Source organism: Schistocerca americana, chromosome 2 (genome assembly GCF_021461395.2).
Source record: "Schistocerca americana isolate TAMUIC-IGC-003095 chromosome 2, iqSchAmer2.1, whole genome shotgun sequence".
In the NCBI taxonomy this organism is placed as follows: Eukaryota; Metazoa; Arthropoda; class Insecta; order Orthoptera; family Acrididae; genus Schistocerca; species Schistocerca americana.
This window is the reverse complement of record NC_060120.1, coordinates 397,955,186-397,977,617: the sequence shown is the minus strand read 5'-3', so window position 1 is coordinate 397,977,617 and position 22,432 is coordinate 397,955,186. Positions and strand designations below refer to the sequence as shown.

Here is a 22,432-nt window from a genome sequence, read left to right as displayed (position 1 = left end):
TTCTCTTTGGGTTTCTTCTCTGTGTGGTGATATAATAGTTCGAAATTTTTGTTCTCACTATTCAAACTGACCTGCAGGCAATATTGGTTTCCTGAAGAAGAGGCCATTTAAAATCTCGTAAACTGTGGTTTCAGCAATAATTTTGAATCTAATAACATTTCAGATGCAATAAAAATTTTGACTCCTAAAAGTTTACAAGAAAGACCACAATTCTAGTGATAGAAATAATGAGAAAATGTGACAAAAGGCTTCCCTATATTATGAACACATGCATAGTTAAAGCCTACACTGTGCAACATTAACATGCAGGTCAGCATATGAAAAGATTCTAAGACTTTCGTGTAAAAACTGAGGAACAATTCTGATCAAGAGTGGCATCTGCACGATGAAGACACTGTGATCCAGGTGCTTGGCATTGCAGTATTTATACCAGTCTTCGATCACTAGAGATTTGTTTACTTTAATTTGATTTGATTTGATAACTCTTGTAAACAAACACTGGCATAAATATTACAACTGCAGAGGAATTATATAAAATCAGTGAAGTCTTGGAATAAATAATAAGACAACAACAGCTCTTGGTCTCTGGTCCGTATCCTTCATATTCATAAGGAAAGGAGTGGGCTCATTTTCAGGTGGATATCCCAGCTGCTTAAAAGAAGAAGAATCCAACAAAATATTGTGCAATGCACTAAAACAGAGGAATATGAAATTAAACTTGTTAGTAATGCAAAAAATTTGTGTCCCTCTACATTTACCACACTGTTTCAAAACCTACCACAATATAATATTGAGCCTACATGGATGGGAAATGCATAGTTTATGCTTAGTTTCTAAAACATGTAACGCAAAATACTTCATATCTAATTTTTTGTGATTTTTTTATAGTAAGTCTGGTCCTTGAAATATCTTTCTTATGATGTCACTTATAAGAAGGATAAACTTACTGTTTCATGATATATTCTTTCAAGTACCATCCACATTACTACACACTACAACCAGCTACAACTAGGCCATTAATTTAAACTCATATACTATTATTCGTTTTTATAGTGCATTACAGAAACTACAATTTGCTGTGTTTCAGTGTAAGTCATTTGTGAGAGACATCACATAACAATGGTGGTAATCACATTACAAATTCGATGAAATATTTTCATGTCACATGAGGTTTTCTGCTTAAGTACACTGAACTGCTTGCCAGTTTAATGATCCTAATGCACCCTTAGATGTTGTTGTTGTTGTGGTCTTCAGTCCTGAGACTGGTTTGATGCAGCTCTCCATGCTACTCTATCCTGTGCAAGTTTCTTCATCTCCCAGTACCTACTGCAACCTACGTCCTTCTGAATCTGCTTAGTGTATTCATCTCTTGGTCTCTCTCTATGATTTTTACCCTCCACACTGCCTTCCAATGCTAAATTTGTGATCCCTTGATGCCTCAGAACATGTCCTACCAACCGGTCCCTTCTTCTCATCAAATTGTGCCACAAACTCCTCTTCTCCCCAATTCTATTCAATATCTCCTCATTAGTTATGTGATCTACCCATCTAATCTTTAGCATTCTTCTGTAGCACCACATTTCAAAAGCTTCTATTCTCTTCATGTCCAAACTATTTATCGTCCATGTTTCACTTCCATACATGGCTACACTCCATACAAATACTTTCAGAAACGACTTCCTGACACTTAAATCTATACTCGATGTTAACAAATTTCTCTTCTTCAGAAACGCTTTTCTTGCCATTGCCAGTCTACATTTTATATCCTCTCTACTTTGACCATCATCAGTTATTTTGCTCCCCAAATAGCAAAACTCCTTTACTACTTCAAGTCTCTCATTTCCTAATCTAATTCCCACAGCATCACCCGACTTAATTCGACTACATTCCACTATCCTTGTTTTGCTTCTGTTGATGTTCATCTTATATCCTTCTTTCAAGACACTGTAAATTCCGTTCAACTGCTCTTCGAAGTCCTTTGCTGTTTCTGACAGAATTACAATGTCATCGGTGAACCTCAAAGTTTTTATTTCTTCTCCATGGATTTTAATACCTACTCCCGAATTTTTCTTTTGTTTCCTTTACTGCTTGCTCAATATACAGATAGAATAACATCAGGGAGAGGCTAAAACCCTGTCTCACTCCCTTCCTAACCACTGCTTCCCTTTCATGTCCCTTGACTCTTATAACTGCCATCTGGTTTCTGTACAAATTGTAAATAGCCTTTCGCTCCCTATATTTTACCCCTGCCACCTAAAGACTTTGAAAGAGAGTATTCCAGTCAACATTGTCAAAAGCTTTCTCCAAGTCTACAAATGCTAGAAATGTAGATTTGCCTTTTCTTAATCTAGCTTCTAAGATAAGTCGTAGGGTCAGTATTGCCTCATGTGTTCCAACATTTCTACGGAATCCATACTGATCTTCCCCGAGGTCAGCTTCTACTAGTTTTTCCATTCGTCTGTAAAGAATTCGCATCAGTATTTTGCAGCTGTGACTTATTAAACTGATAGTTCTGTAATTTTCACATCTGTCAACACCTGCTTTCTTTGGGATTGGAATTATAATATTCTTCTTGAGGTCTGAGGATATTTCGCCTGTCTCATACATATTGCTCACCAGATGGTAGAGTTTTGTCAGGGCTGGCTCTCCCAAGGCTATCAGTAGTTCTAATGGAATGCTGTCTACTCCCGGGGCCTTGTTTCAACTGTCTTTCAGTGCTCTGTCAAACTCTTCACGTAGTATCGTACCTCCCATTTCATCGTCATCTACATCCTCTTCCATTTCCATAATATTGTCCTCAAGTACATCGCCCTTGTATAGACCCTCTATATACTCCTTCCACCTTTCTGCTTTCCCTTCTTTGGTTAGAACTGGGTTTCCATCTGAGATCTTGACATTCATACAAGTGGTTCTCTTTAATTTTCCTGTAGGCAGTATCTATCTTACCCCTAGTGCTGCCTCTACATCCTTACATTTGTCCTCTAACCATCCCTGCTTAGCCATTTTGCAATTCCTGTCGATCTCATTTTTGAGACGTTTGTATTCCTTTTTGCCTGCTTAGATAACCATTATTTATATAACTGCACATTAGTGTAAAGAACATTATTTTTCAGTTTACATTTTTCTTCTGGCTATTTACGATGCCACCAAAAAACAAATTTATTTCATTTTCTCAATACCTTCTGCATAAATATCATACACACAGTTGACCAACAGAATTCACCTGAGGCACTGCGCACTTTGTGCATTTCACATTGGCAAATAATCATTTAATTTTTGCCTGCCCACAAAGCAGTGTTAGTTGTAAAATGTGTTGCAGTTTCCATTTTACTAACAGTATCCTACTCAGTTTACACAGATAAGTTTTGCAATATCCATCTGCCTGGGTTTTGATTTTCTAATAATTTCCAGGACACAACTGTCAGTTCCAGTCACAATACAAGGCGCTCTGTGTCAAAGCAAATATTTGTAATTTGTATCTGTGATGCAAGGCCTGTCGAACCTAAAATACACCCCATTTCTCAAAATACATCTATGAAATGTAGCAGCAACATTATTCACCTGATAGCAGCCTTATGTACTGGCCATGGTGGCCTATCAGGATCTTACAGATTCCAGTTTTAATCTTGGATAGGAATGGGGATGTTTCCCATTCCAATCCCTCCAAGACAGACTCAGGTCCACCCAGCTCGGCATTAAAATGAGTATCGGAGGAAAAAGGTGGCCGAGATGATGGATGCACTGCCACTCTCCTCCTCCTCCTCCTCTCCCCCCCCCCCCCCCCCCCTCCCCACCTACCCTCTTCCCACTGGTGCTGCAATGAAGAAAGACACAGTCACGGGCTCCTACCACAGATTTTTACCTTTTACTTTTGGTAAACCTAGGTATTTACGAGTGAAATCACTACATATAATGCAACTGTTAAGCGCTAAGCTTCAACAATGACTGCTGCAGGAAGCAAATGATATTATGCACATACTTTGTTATGGCAATCATGTTTAAAAGTTATAATGACTTTTGTATGAGTCAGCTTAGGGAAATAGCATGGTGTCAGGAAGGGCTGCAGAGCTACAGAATGATCGGACTGAAGGAAGAGACTCAGATGTCCATTTAAGTATGGAATTCAATCTTTAGAAGCTCCACCATGGTCAGCTGGAACCGTGAGAAATGTTAGAATATGAGTTAACAGAAACGCAAAAGTTGTGCTGATCTCTTTTATAGGATGTAGGTGAAACTGAAGATAAAACTAGGCATGCATTGAGCTTCACTAAGGGAGAGTGTTTGAAGTATGGGGGAAACCTTAACATAAATCATGTAGACTGCTATTACAGTGGCAAAGACCTTTGACAAATGTTTTATAATAGCTAGGATTACCGGTACATTCTAACATTTGTACAAGATATCATAAAAATACCCCAATGCACTGTCCACTACTTTATAAACATCTTTTATAAAAGATGACTGAAGTAAAAAAATAAACAAACAATACTGAGCTGGAAATAAATAAAATGGTGATGTAGCACAATGAAACTAAACAAGGAAAAAGTAACAGAACAGAAAAGCTAATGACTGACAAATGACTTTGATCAACAAAGTTAAACTAAATGTGTTAAAGAGAGCTCAGATGTGTTGGAAAGATAATTCTTAGTTGCACTGTTCCCAGGAAGGTTCTATAGGACAATGAAACAATCTAACATTGGCAGTAAAGTAGATGCCCTACGAGTCATGAGAGCTGTGGTGTATAATATTTTAAACTGCTGATGAAATCACTTATTCCTCACAAACTGTACGACAGTGGGATTTATACTCATAAAGAGTCTCTTAATGCCACTGAGAATTTCAACATTTTCTTTATAAATGTATGTTCATTTACACAGCATACAGGGAATAAACTTTACATTCATAGCAACAAGTAAAAATTATTAAGTAAAGCTACCCACTATAAAACTCTAACTTCACAATATTTATTGACTGATCCGTATAAATATGGTATTATACAATATCGGTAGGTACACACAATGAAGAGACTGTTGTTGGTTAGGAAAACATGTAGGACTATAATGATTTCCGCTGAAAGAGAGATACATGATGGTGGGAGGGGAAGTTGTGACAGGGGTTTTCATTACAACAAGACATGGTTAACTAATACAATACCTCATGCCAAGAAGCTAATATACCTGCACTCTAGCCATCTCTGCTGCTGGGTCGATTACAAGCTGCTCTCCACTGACAAAATGCAACTGTCGCAATGGGAAACACCGTAACCATCGTTCCAAGTGCCGTGCGTAAATACCAATTTTCACAGGTCCCCATGAAGTATCCACCACTGTTTTACCTTCTCTTCCAGTAAAGTTAAAAAAAGCCAACTCCTCAAACTGTGGCATATCAAGTTTCTTGCTGCAAAATATTAGTAAGTTGACAAAGGTTCAAGAAATGGAACAGACAATTTCAGTAAGATGTTCAGAACAATGATTCTTGCAAAAACAAATGTGTACTATTCATTCCTGAATGATTTAGAATACACTGAACAAAACGATGTCTTAAAGCAACTTGCCAAAACAGTGAAACTTTGATTGAACTAGCAAAATGAGTAACTTCTTGTTCTCTCAAATTTTCTTTGATAATCTCACTAAAGATTAACCAATTATGGCAATGGTGCTTCCTTCCTGTTACAGTTCTATTATTAACATTGTTCAAATACTCAGAGCTGGCATGTGGTAGCATTAAAATTTTTTTACTGTAAAGGTACAGTTTGACTTAATGGAATTCATATGGACAAAAAATGTCCCCCTGCAACATGTACTGCAAACGATATTCTATTGTTTGTTTCCCTACTAGCACTTCACGATGGACACTCCCTACCACACATGTAGACTGCAGACACACAAAAATTCTCATATTTGTGTCTTACACTTTTTACTGTGTAAAAAATTTATATAATTACCTTATAATTTGATGTTAAATATCAATGACACTCTAATATCATTACAAACCAATTTTCACACTCACATTTCAAAAATAATTTTTGAAGTGTTTGTTAGACATGTAATATTCTTCATTAGGTATCCCTTCTCCTTAATAGAGTTGCTGTAATAAATGTCTGCTTCCATGGCCTCTCTAAACAATATTCAATATAGTTTTTCTTCTACCTTTCAATCAGTTTTATGCAAACTGCAAATAATATTGTAATAGTTTTTACAAGTTTTCTTAATATGATACAATATTGTTCATAATATGAAAGTGCCTCTGGATCAGTGCTCATTCTGCTTTATGCATTTACTTTTTTCTTCTGAATATGTGTTTCTGCCATGACCTACAATATGCTTCATTATTTCAGGTTTTTTTTTTTATTTTTATTCTGAATGAAATGATCCACACAGGCTGTAAAAATACGTTTAATAAAAAGTAACAACCGGTTTCATGTCAACAACTTTTTTAAATTTTTTTTACAAATAATCCTTAACAATGGTCTGATGAATTAAGGGATACTGAAAAGTAGTATTATACAGCGGTACTTGATGGATACTCACAGAAATTCTTTTTAACAAGTCATAGCAGAAAGACGACTGCCTTAGAGCCACTCCACATCAGTCACGTCAAGTTGTAAACAAATAGCACGTTAAAAATAAAACCTGGATAAAAACCAAATGGGCCAGACAAAAGCTGTAAACTAGTAACGCACATAAACAATTTCAATGTATGAATCCAATAAATGAGAAGAGCCTTACCATGCCACAAGCAGGAAGGTGGGTGAGTGGCAGCAGATATGAGAGTACTGACTGCTCTGCAATGCAGAAGATATTTGCAGGTGTTGTCAGAGGTGATGGAAACAAAACCATCGCTATAGGAGGCATGATGGATGGACGGCGGATGTACGTTTTCTAAACTACTTACATATATTTGACCCAGTATAGAAAAGATTGAGTCACATTTATAAAAATACCGAAAGTGGACAGTTAAAATGTAAAATATTAGTAAAGTCCACGTGGTAATACAAATTTTCCTCCTTTACAAAAACAATACCACATTAGCAGGCAAACACAAAACTGTTATCTAGGAAGCTAAGGACTTGTGATAATAAAATAGTGGGATATGGAACTAATGCCTATCTGTTTAGATAATCAAACTTTTGCTAAAGACCCCTGTGTCACAGATCTGTCTGTGCATCCGTGATACAATCAGGGAATCATTTTAGAGCATGGTGTTGGTATATATTATCTCACTCTATTTTGTTGGAAACTGACGTTTTGAGACCGCGGCTGGGTAAAAAATACAGGTTGATTCTTTGAAAGAATCAGCATATACTATCTAATTACTTTCATTACTTTCTTCAGGAAGACTGTGTTGAGGGCAAATAAATTCTTGGCAATTTCTGCTATCTTGGGAATTTCTGCTAACATATCACCTCTGTTTTATTTGTAAGTGAGAAGTAACATTTACAAAATATTTCACAACTGACATTCAGAGAAATTAAATTTACTCCACTCTTTAGCTACAGCTAAATGAAATTCTGCTCTGCCATACATAAATTAATAAATAATATTGTTTACTGCCTTTATTATATAAACCAATACCTCTATCTAACTAACAATGTGGATATTTGAACACCAAAATTTGCATTACTTGTTTTAGATATGAATTTTTTATCAGTACATCTCACTAACATCTATACTTTAGCTGACAAACCAATCATTGGTCACCACGGCACATGTGAAGTTTCTGCCACTGCTTATGTCACAAAATAAAGCATCCATTGATGCAAGGGTTCTTGAGCAGTGCAATGAACACAACCAATCAGTTATCGGATACTAAGCAATTCCATTTAGCAGATATATGTTATTCCTGTGTTAGCAGCCCACAACAATTGTTAAACTTTTACCTCAGTTGTAGCTGATGTGGCAATACAGTAGCTCTATGTGAGAACTGTCAAATAACAAATAGTTTCAATCAGACGTATAGATGTACTGGCACATTACTCTGGCACAAAATTCACAGCGATAATTAGAAATCTATTGGTATTGCATATTTGTCTATATTTAACTTCTAAATTTCTCAGCACCTGAGTAATTCTTTATAGACAAAAATTCTATGCTCTTTTATTAGCATGTTGTAGTGGTGTTTGAATACATCAAAAACTGTTCCCACTTCACAAGTTATGATGATGCAGTAAGCAAGCCAAAATTTAAATCTAATATCATGATCCATTAATGAAAATGTAATAGAGTTTGTGGGAAAAAAATCAAAATTTTTTGGTAAAGTGAAGAAGAAGAAACAAGTTATTGTTATACATGTGGAAATGTCTGCCCCCAGTAGCTGAGTGGTTAGTGCAACAGAATGTCAATCCTAAGGGCCTGGGTTCAATTCCCAGCTGAGTCAAAGATTGTCTCCACTCAGGGACAGGGTGTTGTGTTGTCCTAATCATCACCATTTCATCCCCATCGATGTGCAAGACACCAAAGTGGCGTCAAATCGAAAGACTTGCACCCGGTGTACTGTCTACCGACAGGAGGCCCTAGTCACACAACATTTACATTTTTATGTGGAAATGAAGTGAAAATTCACGAACATATGTATAATTATCTCACCTGACAGCTTGTGTATAATCTGAAATTGCTCTTGTTACTGGATCTCGTACTACCACAAGCAGTTTTGTTATGGGACTCATCTCATAGACTCTCTGTGGAGCCTCTCTTGTAACAAAGTAGCTTGGTGTTTTTTCCATAGTCACTTGACCTTCTAGAGTTGGTGGCATGCGGTTTCTGTTAAATGAATGAAACAAACGTGGTATATATTGGCAAGCTGAAATCAATGGTATGATACTATTAGGTGAAGTGACTTTCCATCTTATCTTTTTTATCAAAATCAATTTTTAAGCCAAGCTTATGGTGACATCAATGAGAACAAACAATTAGTAACACAACAAGCAAAACTTCAACTGGAAGTAAGTACTAATTAGTAGACAAGCACACTGAGAACACTGATATGAAACTTGTTTTTAGACAATGGCTTGTATCAGTCCAGATGGCGAATAGCTAGAGGTTTCTCAGCAACAGTGACTAAGATTGGAATTAGTAAAAACAGGTAACATGCTATCCCAAAACATCCTATATGCAGCATTCTTTCTCAAGGGATACATAATAAATCATATTCACATTTTAAGCAGAGATTACTTTTTATTTTACCTTCTAAAATTAAGTCTCTTTCTTTTTATAATTTGGTGACTCAATTTGGTGAACAATACATCTCTTCAGTTGTGTTTACTAGCAATGCATTTGCCATTCTGCCATTGATCTCAATAATTTATTTACCACATTAAGCCAATCACTAGAAATTTCAGCTCTGTTAAGCTATAGGTCTGCACATTTGTATCTGTCTATCTTATCATTACAACACAGAAGTTTCAAACAGTGAAAAGCCCAGTATGGAACAATAACAACATGGAAATGACAGATTGCTACTCAGTGTACAGAGGAGGCACTGAGTTGCAGACAAGCACAATGAAAAAGAATGCTAGAAATGTTCATCCTTCAGAGTAAGTCCATAATCAGACATACAAAACTCAAACACGTTCACACAAGCACAATTCATTCACTCTCATCTTCATTGCCAGACTGGATCTGAGTCATCTCAGCTATCTAACTGGACAGGGAAGTGGGCGTATGGAAGAAGCACGGGCTAGCAAGGGGCAGAGGTAGTGGTAGGGGTAGCTGCTACTGTAACTTGTGGGATTATGCAGGAATGTAGAAGGGACAGGGCAGGGCTGTTAGTTGCAGCATCGGGAGGCTATGTTTGTGGGGTGGGTGGAGTAGAGAAGGGAAAAGAAATACATGTATTCACTGGCACGACAGAAGGCAAAACTAGTACTGGGATGGGAGTAGGGAAGGGGATAGGCAAGTGGAGGACACGGACTAGTGAACGGTGAGATTATGGGATCAAACTACCAATGCCAACTAGATTGCTGCCCATGTCAGACACAGCTGCAGTAGGCCTTAATACCTGGAGGCAACAGTGGCCACATGTGTGAGAGTTGTGCTTGTGAGTGAGTTTCCTATGTCTGATGATAGATTTAGTCTGAAAGCTGTATATTTCTAGCACTCTTTTCCACCATGCCTGTCTGCGACTCAACACCTCCTCTTGTGCAGAAGAGCAATCCAGTCTTCCACATAAATGTTTTAATTTTTACAAGTTCTGTGTTGTACATCATAACCATAAAAATAAACTTTCGTCACATTTAGTTACAAGGAATGGAGTTAGTAGCCGCCTTTAAGGAATGTGTACTAATGTATTAATGGCAAGAAGCAGGAAGGTGACCGCCAGTAGGCAATTTTCAAATTCTTACTTCATTTAATTCTCTTTATGATGTAGCTATGATGTCCCAACATGTACAGTTGCCAAGTTAGGTAGCTATTCTTCCACCAAAATACTTCTTAGTAGTTAGTTAGTGAGTTGTGTGTTCTGTTTGCATAATCTATCATAATGTTATGGAACAAATAAATTCATGGCCTGTTAAATAAGGCAGCATGTTGATAATTTACAGGTGGATTTTCATAACAGTAAAAAGTATTCCCTTCAGTAACAGGAGTAATTATGTAATTATTTTGCATTAAATATGCTACAAGTTTCTAACCGAAAATTTTTCTACAGAATGGAAAGAGTTACTCAGAAGAAACTTGCTTCTAAGGTTAAGCTTTGACATCTATTCAGCATTTTTTTATAATTAGGTAAATGAAGAAAACTTTTGGTAACACCACTATTCACTCCAAGTCAATATCAGTGAAGAGTAATCAACGTAACCAACTAGTAATGTATTTATGGTTATTTTTATCCCTGTTGTACTGTATTGGATTATTTTACAACACATTTTGTGAGAGAATGAAATCAATTCTGATCCCATCATATATGAACACTATTCTTCTTTTCCTGTCTTTCCATCTTACTAAAAAAAATTCATGGGTTATTATCAAAAGAAATTAAGTAATGTATGTTAAATCACTGATCTAATTTTCTAAAAAAAAACTGCAATGGTACAAAGTACAAAAGTTGTTGAACTGAGTTGTCTAAAAAACGCCAAATGTGTGTTCAACTTAGATTCTCATCAAAATGTATACCACCAGATTTGAAGGTTTTGTTTTACTTATTAACTCTTGTCCAAGCATTGAATCTGCCACTGCTGTTGAATCACTTGATATGCAGAAATGATTTTTTTAAATCAATAATTCTTTTAAACATATAACTTGCAATTTTCTATTTTGTTGTATATCTACTGCGAGTAATTACTATAACTGTGTCACCTGAAAAAGAAACTACACTGAACCTTATGATTCCACAACTGATGATAAGAATTACTTAAACAGCTATAAATACCACTTATCTTTCTTTGATGTGTTATAAAATTTCTGGGCCATGACACTGACTGTATAGTTTCTCCACGGTGTCTTTAAACATTTCAGGATATGTGTGGGGAGTGGAGGGAAACAGTTCAGACTGCTAAGATGTGAGAGGAATGGTGTAAATTAGCATCACTCCCATCACCATTAAAATGAATGCTGTTTCGTAAAAATTAAAATGACTAATCTATCAAGCTGTCAGTAGCATCATCTGTTAGTGATCCCTCAGAGTAGTCCTTATTGTTTGAAATAGAAGCACATTTAATAATTTCCTAAACAGAATTTTTCACAAAATTCTATTGCAGCTCCACTATGTACTGATGTTTGTTATTGCATTGGCTTCCCCGCTCTTAGACAGTAGTTGCCTTCTCTAAGTTTCTGCAAATTTACTGTTGAGAAGTCAGCTGTGATATTGTGCTCTTGGGTACCTCTATGTGGCCATGGTGTAAACTAGATAACATCCCTCCCCATGTTGTTGCTACAGGTAATACCACTCTGTTGCAGCCATTGAACCACAATTAATTTTGTGTCATACTAACATGGTGACTGCTCTATCTAATGCAGTATGGAACATTTTCCTCAATGATGGCTGACTTCTTTTAATACTGGGGTGCCTCTCAAAGTTATGAAAATCTATTTACCTAAGGCAATCACCATGAGTAGATGACTCCCCAAGCATTAGTTAGGATCCAAGGACAAAGCCCTTCATTGACCTACCACTTGTAATAACAAATCTTTTGAAGGGTGTCAGCATGTGCAGTAACATTATATTATCATTTTTCTGCCAGTATTTTGCACAGGTGAGATTACTGTCTATCTAGGATTTGTCTGGATACTAGATGTTTCTAATATGTTTCACCTGCACAATCATGTGATTGCCAGGGCACTTATTGGAGTAAGCCCTGCAATTTTTTTTTTTTTTTTTTGACGTCTTCATAGTCATCTCATTTTTATTCATACATGGTTTGATTTATGAAGTGAATAATGCAGAGAATTGCCTTCCCTTCTCAACGCTGCAGTGTTCAATGAACTTTGGAGCACTTTTTTGTCCTCACTGCACATCATATGCTTACTGTTATGAGGAGTTGTAGGTATTACCTGCAATGGCGCCGACAGTGTCAAAACTGATTTGCCTTCTGGATACTCAAACACAGCACATCAAAATGACAACAGTACTACCATATACAGGAGACTTTGAGTTGCAGACAGGCACATAGAAAAGACTGTTGTACATTTAAGCTTTCAGGCAAGCAGACTTCCTCTGAAGTACAAAACACACACACACACACACACACACACACACACACACACACACACACACACACAAAATCACTATTTCTGTCCACTTTGGCTGGCCGAGGCCTTGTGAACATTTAAATTGTTTAACAATCTTTTTGTGGTGCCTCTCTGTGAATCAGCAAGTTCTCTATCAGGTTAATAGCAGACTGTCCTTTTATCCCATCCTGGGCTTTTCATTGTTTGACAAGAAAATGACACTTGGCATTCAACAATGATGACAAAATCACTGTTACATTGCCACAGCATGTTATTTTTTTGGTCACAGAGGTTTGCAAAACCTGATATGGATTCACAGACTTCCTGGTGATTTTTGGACAACATGGTTGTGGAGATGAAGCAGTGATTAGTATGATTAATCAATTATTCAAAAACAGTCTTAATCGCATTTATTATTACTGTACCACCAACCGGTTTCAACCCGACGTAGGGGGCATCTTCTGGGCGGTTACACCATTGGTCGACTGCTGGTGGTGTCACTCCTGTCTACATAACGATAGGAAACTGCCATTATGTAGACAGGAGTGACACCACCAGCAGTCGACCAATGGTGTAACCACCCAGAAGATGCCCCCTACGCCGGGGTGAAACCGGTTGGTGGTATAGTGCATCAGAGTCTCATCCAGAAAACCCAGAGTTAAGAAACCAATTAAGTGAGTCAACTTCAGACATAATAGCAGTGATACAAAGCCATACTACTCTACTCAATTACAGCTAATAAGGACCAATTTTCCTTCTCAAGAACAGAACTTCTACTGACGAGTTTGTCTGCATGGCCATCCTCCGCATCAAGCACAGAAATATTTGTTTTGTAAATAAAAACCGCCTTTCCTTGCTGCACCGAATTTTATTTGTCCCAGATGCGTTTTGTCTTTTTCACTTTAAGGCATCATCAGTGGGATAGTTCTTCACATTTTTGGTTGGCACCAGCATTCCCTCTCATCTGGTCACATGTTGGAAGTCACAATACAGCTCTATTTCCGAAACATAAGCATGTTTTTATGTTCTGAACTCTTTTTCTTCCCACTTTTCATCTTGTTTGCCCTTATTATAGTGATGCATTATCAGTCTTCTGTCACTAATTATATATATTTGACCGAAAACTGTGATTTCAAGATGGAACTACTGTGAATTCACGTGTCTCATCGTGTTGATGAGACATATAATGCTGTAGTGCGACATCCAGCATGTGACCAGATGAGAGGAAGTATAGATGCCAACCAAAAAATGTGAAGAATTAACCCACTGATGATGCCTAAAAGTGAAAATGGCGAAATGTTTCTGGGAGAAATAAAATACAGTGCAGCAAGCAAAAGCACTTTTTATTTATAAAACAAATAAATAGAACTTCTACTATTTATTTAGTTTGCTTGCTTGTAAAGGTGATTTATAAAATGTTTTCTTTCCTTGCATTCTGATCTCAACTGTGCATGGTACATTTTAAATCTGCATTCTGCAAGTTGATCATGAATGGTTTTGACCACTGGCACTGAAAACAAACTTTCTGATCACTGACAAAAATAAAAAGATGTCCATGTTGTTGATGCTCAAATACAACCAGAACAGAAGTTACTCGCAGATTGTTTTTATCAAAGTTCATGAAGATAAATGACTACATGTTGTTTAATAAGTGAGTTATGCAGAGATGTTGGCACAGTGATTGCTGTACATGTAGGTATTGAATATTTTTGGGTGTTGTATCTGCAGTCTGGCGTACTGATATTTTGCAATATCAGTAAATACATATTAGCTTATAAAACGACAGGATGAAAATTTAGTAATGTAAATGATCCTTACGTTCCAAAAGTGATCTTCTTTAACTAAAATGTAGTTGGTTAGAAATGCATAAAAATTCACAGTAGTATTTCATTAGCACACTGCATGCCTACGTGGTACATTACCTTTACATATAAAAATTGCTGTGTTCAAAATTTTGGTAACCATGCCAATTCTTAATTAAGGTCTTGATTGAATAATGTAGCATATGTTATCTGGTTCATAAAAATTAGGGCAAGGAAAGTATAATGTCAAATCATGGAATCTAATAAACATAATGGGTTAAAGGTCACAAATACATTGGGTATGGTCGAACTCCAACTGTGAATCTTTTAAATTGATTAGTTTCTGGAAAAATTAATTTAATTACTGGAAAATTTTGAAATCAGGCCTTCAATCATCTCAAAACTACTGAATAACTCACACTAATTTTCTTATAGCATACTATTGTAACAAATTTGATTACTAAGTTCTCTTAATTAACAATGTTTTAATTATAACTAAGTATACAATTATAATCAGCTGATCACAAACAATGATATGGAATAATAAAATTACTTGATACATTGTATGGAAAGCATTTTGACAGTTCCAAGTTCATACTGCCTACACATTAAGGTGTGTAGATTTAGTTATGTAAGAGTAGTAGAATGACAGCAGGTGGAGTGATGTAGTAGAATGGTAGTAGGAGGAGTGATTTTATCTTGCTGTGTTTCAGAGGGTACAACAAATATGTCAATGATGAGTGTAAGGCAGTAATCCTTGACATAAAAGCCAGCATGTTAAACAAAGTAAGTTAAAACATGATTTAGATATAGGTAATTTTAGTACTAGGACAACAATAGCAAGAAATGAATCCATTTTTGCAACAATAGGAACAGCAATTTTCGTTTGGTGAAAAAAAAGTAGTATTAATTGCAGGCTGCAGATCACACAGGAAGAGATCTGTATATGGAAATCAGCTATAAAATTTCTAATAAGATAGTTATTGTTTGAAACCATTTCTAAAGGTGAATAAATTAAACTGTATTCCAATAATAGCAGATGAATTGTGTTCCCTACACTGAGAGACTGGGCAAGGAAAAGCAAAGGCATAGGAGAAGGAAATAACAAAAAACTATTCAGCATTGATTTCACTGTGCTTTAGTTTCACAGTGTTTGTAGGAGTAAGTCATTTGTTGGTTATAGTGATTGAATGTTAGCTTACTCATTTAGATTGTAAATACATTTATTCCGTGTCTTTTTTTTCACTTGTATTTATTTGCTTTTTATTCAGCTTATCATGTAGAGTATGGCACATTCAACAATTCTCTTATAGCTGCATGAATTGTGTTATAGCAGAGAGTATTCCCACTCTTAGGTCCTAGCTCCTTGGAGCAAGAGCAAACTCTCACTGAATTATAGAGTGCCAGAGTGAATGGCACTGTTCTAGAAAACAACTTTGACTCTCAAAAAGTATCAAGAAGAAGAAGAAGAATGATCAATAATCCTCCTTAAAATCTCAAAAATTCGAACTTTTATGATAATTACAAACTATTACCTATCAATAAGGCAATAGTTTTAATATTCCAGTTTGACACACTATAGGCTTTTTCCCATGATTTGCACATTTCACACACAAGTAGCAATTATAGACACAAATTACTGCAACTCATTTAAAAAAATATTATTTTATTTTTCTATCTAGTTTTGAGTCATTTCAGATGAAGCATATTGAGTTTCACATACTTATTCTTAAAGCATCGTACTGGGCACTGGAGTTGATGGTACGAGGCTTACAGGTGTACAAAATATGCCATTGCTCCCTCATTGTTATAAAAAAGGGCATGTCCACTTAATGGTTAATATTGTGACATAAATAAGGATGTGCCCTCCATTAAATTTGTTTTTAATTATCTGTAGTTATAATTTCTCTTTCACAGTATTATAAATTGAGCAAAAGAATGAAGTTAATGTCCTAACTCTACAGTAGGATACTGAAATTAATTGCATACCTGTACCACTCAAAACCCTTTGCATAAAATTTATCAAAAAAGTGAACTTCTGACCCCGCTGCTCTTACATCAGGATGTAATCTTATGAATTCTAAAAGAGCTCTTGTTCCACCCTTCTTAACGCCAATTATAAGAGCATCAGGAAATTTACGACTTGGTTCAAGTCCCTGATGTTTCAGGAATCGATATTTTGGAGCTCCATCCTATAAATACCAAAATAATACACAATATAATAAAATATAACAATAAAGCTATAATGTCTATGTGATGTTTACAAAATAACTCTCATATTCTTACAGGACATAATAATGATCAAAAGTAGAAAAATGTCTCAAGGGCATACATAGGGAAACAAATATTTGTTGACACATGGATAATTCTGTCCTTTGATGGGCATCTCTTTGTTGTTACTCCAGGAGGAGGAGGTGTTCAACGTGGTTACCACTCATTCTTACACATTCTCTGGCCTTCCTTCACACAGATACACCAACTCCTGCGAAACATCTGGCTGCCCTCAGAGTTGGTCACGAGCACGGGACTCGCACTCTCTTGTAACATGTGCACATTGTTGGTGAGTGTGAAACATGTCAATGGCTTTAAATGTCCCCACCGACAAAAATGTAACAGACAAAACTTAGATAAATATGGATGTCATGTTATTGGTCCTTCTCCACCAAATGACCTCTCATTAAATGTTCATGTTAGGAACTGTTGCACGAGGTGCAGAAAATGGGGTAGTATCCACTGTGCATAAAAAGCATCTGTTGTCTTACTGCAAGGATAATATTCTTCAATTGTCTGGGTAATTTGCCACATAAAAACTGGTGATAAGCAGCATCTGTTAACTTTTCTAGCAAAGGCTACGGCTCACGTCACCCATGATTGCTGCCTGTATAACTGTATTACTCAAAAGCCAACCTGTGGCATAGCCCCAGTTGAAAGTTGCCTATGTAATGGTTTCCAGAGGCAACAAAAATTTGATTTTTAATATTTCATACAGTTATTGACTGAATATACAATGCTGTCATGAATCACTCATTAAGAGCTATAATCTTAACTTATGTACATATCTTGAGGCACCATAACTCATGGTGTACATTGCCCGGATTATATTCATCCAGTATTTGACAGAGTGAGCACTTAGAGGCTCCCAATAAATTGTACATATAATTTCAAAACTTATACTTATGAAACTTTTCTCACTTCAACCCCCACCCCTTCCCCCTCGCCACACACATATTCACACACACAAAATGATGAAAAAAAAAAGTTTCACACTAACTACATTTTTGCTGTTCGTGCACTAAACAATACAATTGCAGTGTCAGGCATTTGCTGCTTCTTTACTACTAAATCTATTCACAACACACTTTGCAGATAGAATCCACATGTATCACTTAACATACCTTCCAAATTACATCATTTTATGACCTCTAGTTCAGGAAATGCAATGTTTTATACATGGTACTTTTATTCTTTAAAGAATCAGCAGTGGGAGTTTATTAGTTAATACTAAAGTGTACACTATGTCTTGCTTCCTTGACCACTTGAGGATTTGCATCTGCCCACTTGTAGTTCCTGGGATAATTTATCATCCCACTTTAGAAATCCTGCCACATAAGTAAATAAAATACAAGCTGTGAACATTAGATCTTCAGCACTCTGTCTTAGAATCCACTAGCTGAATAATCTTGTGGTCTGAGAATTTGCACTCGTAAGAGATATGGGTAAACTGATCATGGTAGTTAATCCTGAAAATGGATACCATCAGTACTTAGTTACTACTGTATCAGCAAGACTTTTGCATAATCTTTTGGCTCCTTTCACAATTTCATGATGGCAAATGCTACATATTCGTCCCTATTTTAAGGTACATGTACTAGTGATATGTTCCAAAAATTCACTGGCTATTTACATTTGTGTTTTGATTTAGAGCATCCAACATTACTATTGCAGGAGCAGGCAAACTGAGAAGACTGTTGGAATAAAGAATTTCTTATGTTGATGATCACTTTCACCCTAGTACACACATTACATTTAATTCGTAAACTAGTACTGGAAGGCACAGTTTGGCCTTAGGGATGAGCATGCGATAGCAGACTGACACAACGCACTGTGTTCCTGTTACATCTAACGGGAGAATACTAGCAGTATTGCCGTGTGTGTGTGTGTGTGTGTGTGTGTGTGTGAGAGAGAGAGAGAGAGAGAGAGAGAGAGAGAGAGAGAGAGAGAGAGAGAGAGAGAGAGAGATGAAATAAAAAGAAGAAAAGTACTTCACCTTGTGTGTGGACGATTTTGAATATTCTAGACCAGTGGTTCCCAACAGGTGGTCCGTGGACCCCCAGGGGTCCACAAGCTATGCCAGAGGGGTCCGCAAGAAGCTATTAGAATAAAAAATATATTAAATATATTTTGTATGATAACAGATTTTTTGTTTTGGCCGCTCAATATTGTTTCAATAATGAATATGTCAATGTTTTTTCTAAGTACCAAAAATAGAAAACATATAAAAAGACTCTTAATTTAGCTTTTTTAGGTACTTGATACTGTGATATGACAAGGTACCAATCATGCTCGATGAGGGGGTTCTCGAGAAAATTTTGTTGGGAACTCCTGTCCTAGACTGATCCACAGAGAGTTTAATTCCATTAGTCTATGAGTTTCTATGTTTCTGTAAATAGTACATAATCTTAAGAGAGTGAGCTACCTCACTAAAAATGAATTTCAAGTTAGTTCCCAATACCAGAAATGGCTAAATATAGGTGTCAGTAGAGACAAAAGGAAAGCTTCTAACACTTACTTTGGGGTAATGGTGATCCCCCTTCTGAACATTATAAAAACCAGTACAGCTTGTTCATATGTAACAGCTTTTGTCTTGCTGTAATTATGCATTTTTAAGTGAACAGACTTTTAGAACAAGACTGAGAAGCAGAACTGAACACCAAGAATGTTTTATTTTGGTTCGATAATTTTTTGGTAATGGAAGTTGTGATGGCACACTGAAGAGTAGCTTGAAGTTACATATGTCTGACATTACTTTCACTACACCTTCAACTCTGTAGCTGTGCCACAACACTGTATTTAATGTCACTGTGATTATTCTGTGAACCTTTGGGATGATAACTGTTCTTTGGTTTTGTATAATGTCATAATGAAGTGAATGTGATGTTATTTTCTAAATGGTTCTTCCTTTTCAAGTATTCAGACAGCTTGATCTTGTGCATATTGCTATCCTGCATTTTGCATATTTTTCCTAAAAAAATCATTTTTCTTGGTACAAAATATGACTTCAGATAAAATATAAAATACTTATTTACATTTTAAATCATTTACATCTAAATTTATAATATATGCCTGTTCTCTGAATTCAGTTCTGGACTTTCTCTTTCACTCTCGCAGTTTCAGATTCTGTCTTCTCCTACTTCTAAAAACAAAACAGAAAAAGCACTACATTCTAAAGTCAGCTGTGACAGCCATTAACAATGAGCATTGGACAACCCTCAACAACATGACGGCATTTAATATGAGAGGAGGGATGGAAGGGGAGGGGGAGGGAGGGAGAGAGAGGGGGGAGGGAGGGAGGGATGAGAAGAAATGAAAAGAGGAGAAACTCAGTGGACTGATGCAATGAACATGAGTTGCAGGGATCCACAAGCTTGCTAACACTGTCTCCCTCCCGCCCTGTCATCACAAACCCACAACGCTTTCAAGTCTATGATGGATCATTGCAGTGTACAGTGCCAGTGAACTTCAAATGAAAGTGATTTGTGTTATCAGTAATTTGATAGTAGCTAGTTTCATAATGGAAAAAAAATAAAAGGTATTCACATGATGTGGTCTATAAATTGAAAATAGTAGCATATTCAGAAGAACATGAAACACAGCAGCTGTGCAGCATTTAGGCCCTCCACAAACAGAGAAAACAATTCATGATTGACTGAAAAAAAAAGAGTAAGACTAACAGGGCAAATAAAGGACTGAATATAAGCTAGTACTACAGTGGATGAAATTATGGATTAACAGAGTGTGGGAGAGAGGGAAAGGTGTGTCGAGGTCTAGATTGAGAGAAGATATTATTGTTAAATATTTCAAGAAGTGTGACATAAGTAATGATCTCAATGGCAGTGAAGAGGACAATGACCATGAAGTAGAAGAAGAAGAAGAAGAATGTTCAAATGATGATTTTCAAGGATTTTAAAGATCAGTTCTGTTTTATGAACTAAGTTTTAGTTTGGCTTTGCAGTCTAATAATAAAAATGTCAAAAATGTTATTTTTAAAAAAATGACTGCTTAAAAATTGAGGTGCATCTCACAATCCGTAGCGTCATATAGTCAGTAACATATAAGTCATTAACACCAGGCACAAACAAAACAGAAGAAAGACAAACAAGATAATATACATGTAGATACATACAAAGAGGTTGTTAGAACAAAAAAATATCTGTCTGAAGCTTAGAGAGTTAGAATCTAGGATAAGAGTAGTGTCAACCAGGGCACTACTGCTCTACAGCACACATGCAGGCAATACATCATTTCATGTAACCAGTGGTATGGCAGGCATAGGTAATCAACAAAGGTGACGTGTTCCAAATGTTGAAACTCAAAACGTTTTATGTTATTCACAGGTTATGTGCAGGTTCCTTAAATTTTCATCACTATGGCTTTAACTATACCCTCTCTTCTTTATTTAGAATTGAATTTGTGATTTAAGATAGCAGTGATCTAGTTTAGAAAGGTGACAATAGAGGGTTGGCAAAGCCAACAAATGTGATGCAACACAAAGCTATTTACTGGCTAGAAGATCGTAGTAACAAACTGACCTGTAGCATAGCCTGATGTCTACATCATGCCAAAAGGCTAGTTTGTTTTGAAGTGGTGAACTAAACAAATGTGATATTATGAAGATGTAGAAACCTTCAATATATTTAACAAAGCATGGAACATAATATTGTGTTTGTCAAGGAAAAAAGACAAACTGATGACAACAGTATGCCTCCAAAAACCTTTTGCACAACACTAAATGATATATATATATATATATATATATATATATATATATATATATATATATATATTTACATTCTTGCTTGTGGTAAATGTCCTACGTTGCAAGTCGACAATTCATATAGGTATCAACTAAATGTTTTGAGTGCCACAATAAATACTGAGTCTACAGATACAGCAGTGTTCCATAAAAATTTTAAATTGCATGTACACTCTATCAACTCACATCCAAAACATTCTCTCATAAGAAGCAATGGGTGAAAAACAGCACGCAAACCCCATGAACAAGATTCATTAAAAGAAGTCTGTTGAAGCCAGATCCTCTCATGTCTGATGTAGAATGTGGCTGCAGAAAACAGGCTACTCGACTAACAAAAGATGACATGATTATAATAACTGGAGGAGCAAATGACATTTAACAAAATAATGCCAAGGAAACCACAAGATCAACATCACAAGCACTAAAACAACCTGAAAACATATGCAAACATAGATAAACTACAGAATGTACTTACTTAAACAACATTGTCCTAAAAACATGTATGAGACATGACTTGATGTGCAATTAATGTGTAAATAGAGAGACAGGAACTATGAACAGAAAACTCAGAAACTACCTTCTGAAATATTTATTTTCTATCGTTTCAGGGCTTAGCATAACATGAGATACCATATGCCTTTAAACAACAAAGGTAAGTGGTATGTGTGGCTTGAAATAGAAATGCTGATAAACAGTTTACAAAACAACAAAGAAGTGCATACTGAAATTTTAAAAAATCAATAAATGTGAAGGATAAAACAGAGAGTATCTAAGTATAAGTTGTGCAGGATCAGTTGCAAACAGTGCATCTGTTTTGGAAGCTACAGGAGATTCCCAGAAAAAAAGAAGCAAAAACAAAAAGCTTTATCAACAATTGCAGTAATGACAACATGAGCACACAAAGTAATCCAAGAGCAAAGCAACAAACAACAACA

General features: G+C 36.2%; 1 protein-coding gene across 2 annotated transcripts in view; it reads right to left on the bottom strand.

The window, feature by feature from the left end:
- The window catches only part of LOC124595311 (heparan sulfate glucosamine 3-O-sulfotransferase 6), a 149,096-nt gene that overhangs the window by 94,694 nt on the left and 31,970 nt on the right, over positions 1 to 22,432 (bottom strand). For both annotated transcript variants that reach the window (XM_047134010.1, XM_047134009.1), the window contains exons 3-5: positions 16,454 to 16,656; positions 8,586 to 8,759; positions 5,178 to 5,397 (exon numbers count right to left, since the gene is read on the bottom strand). In XM_047134010.1, coding sequence (XP_046989966.1) covers positions 5,178 to 5,397; positions 8,586 to 8,759; positions 16,454 to 16,656 — 597 coding nt within the window. The remainder of the gene's footprint in view (positions 1 to 5,177; positions 5,398 to 8,585; positions 8,760 to 16,453; positions 16,657 to 22,432) is intronic.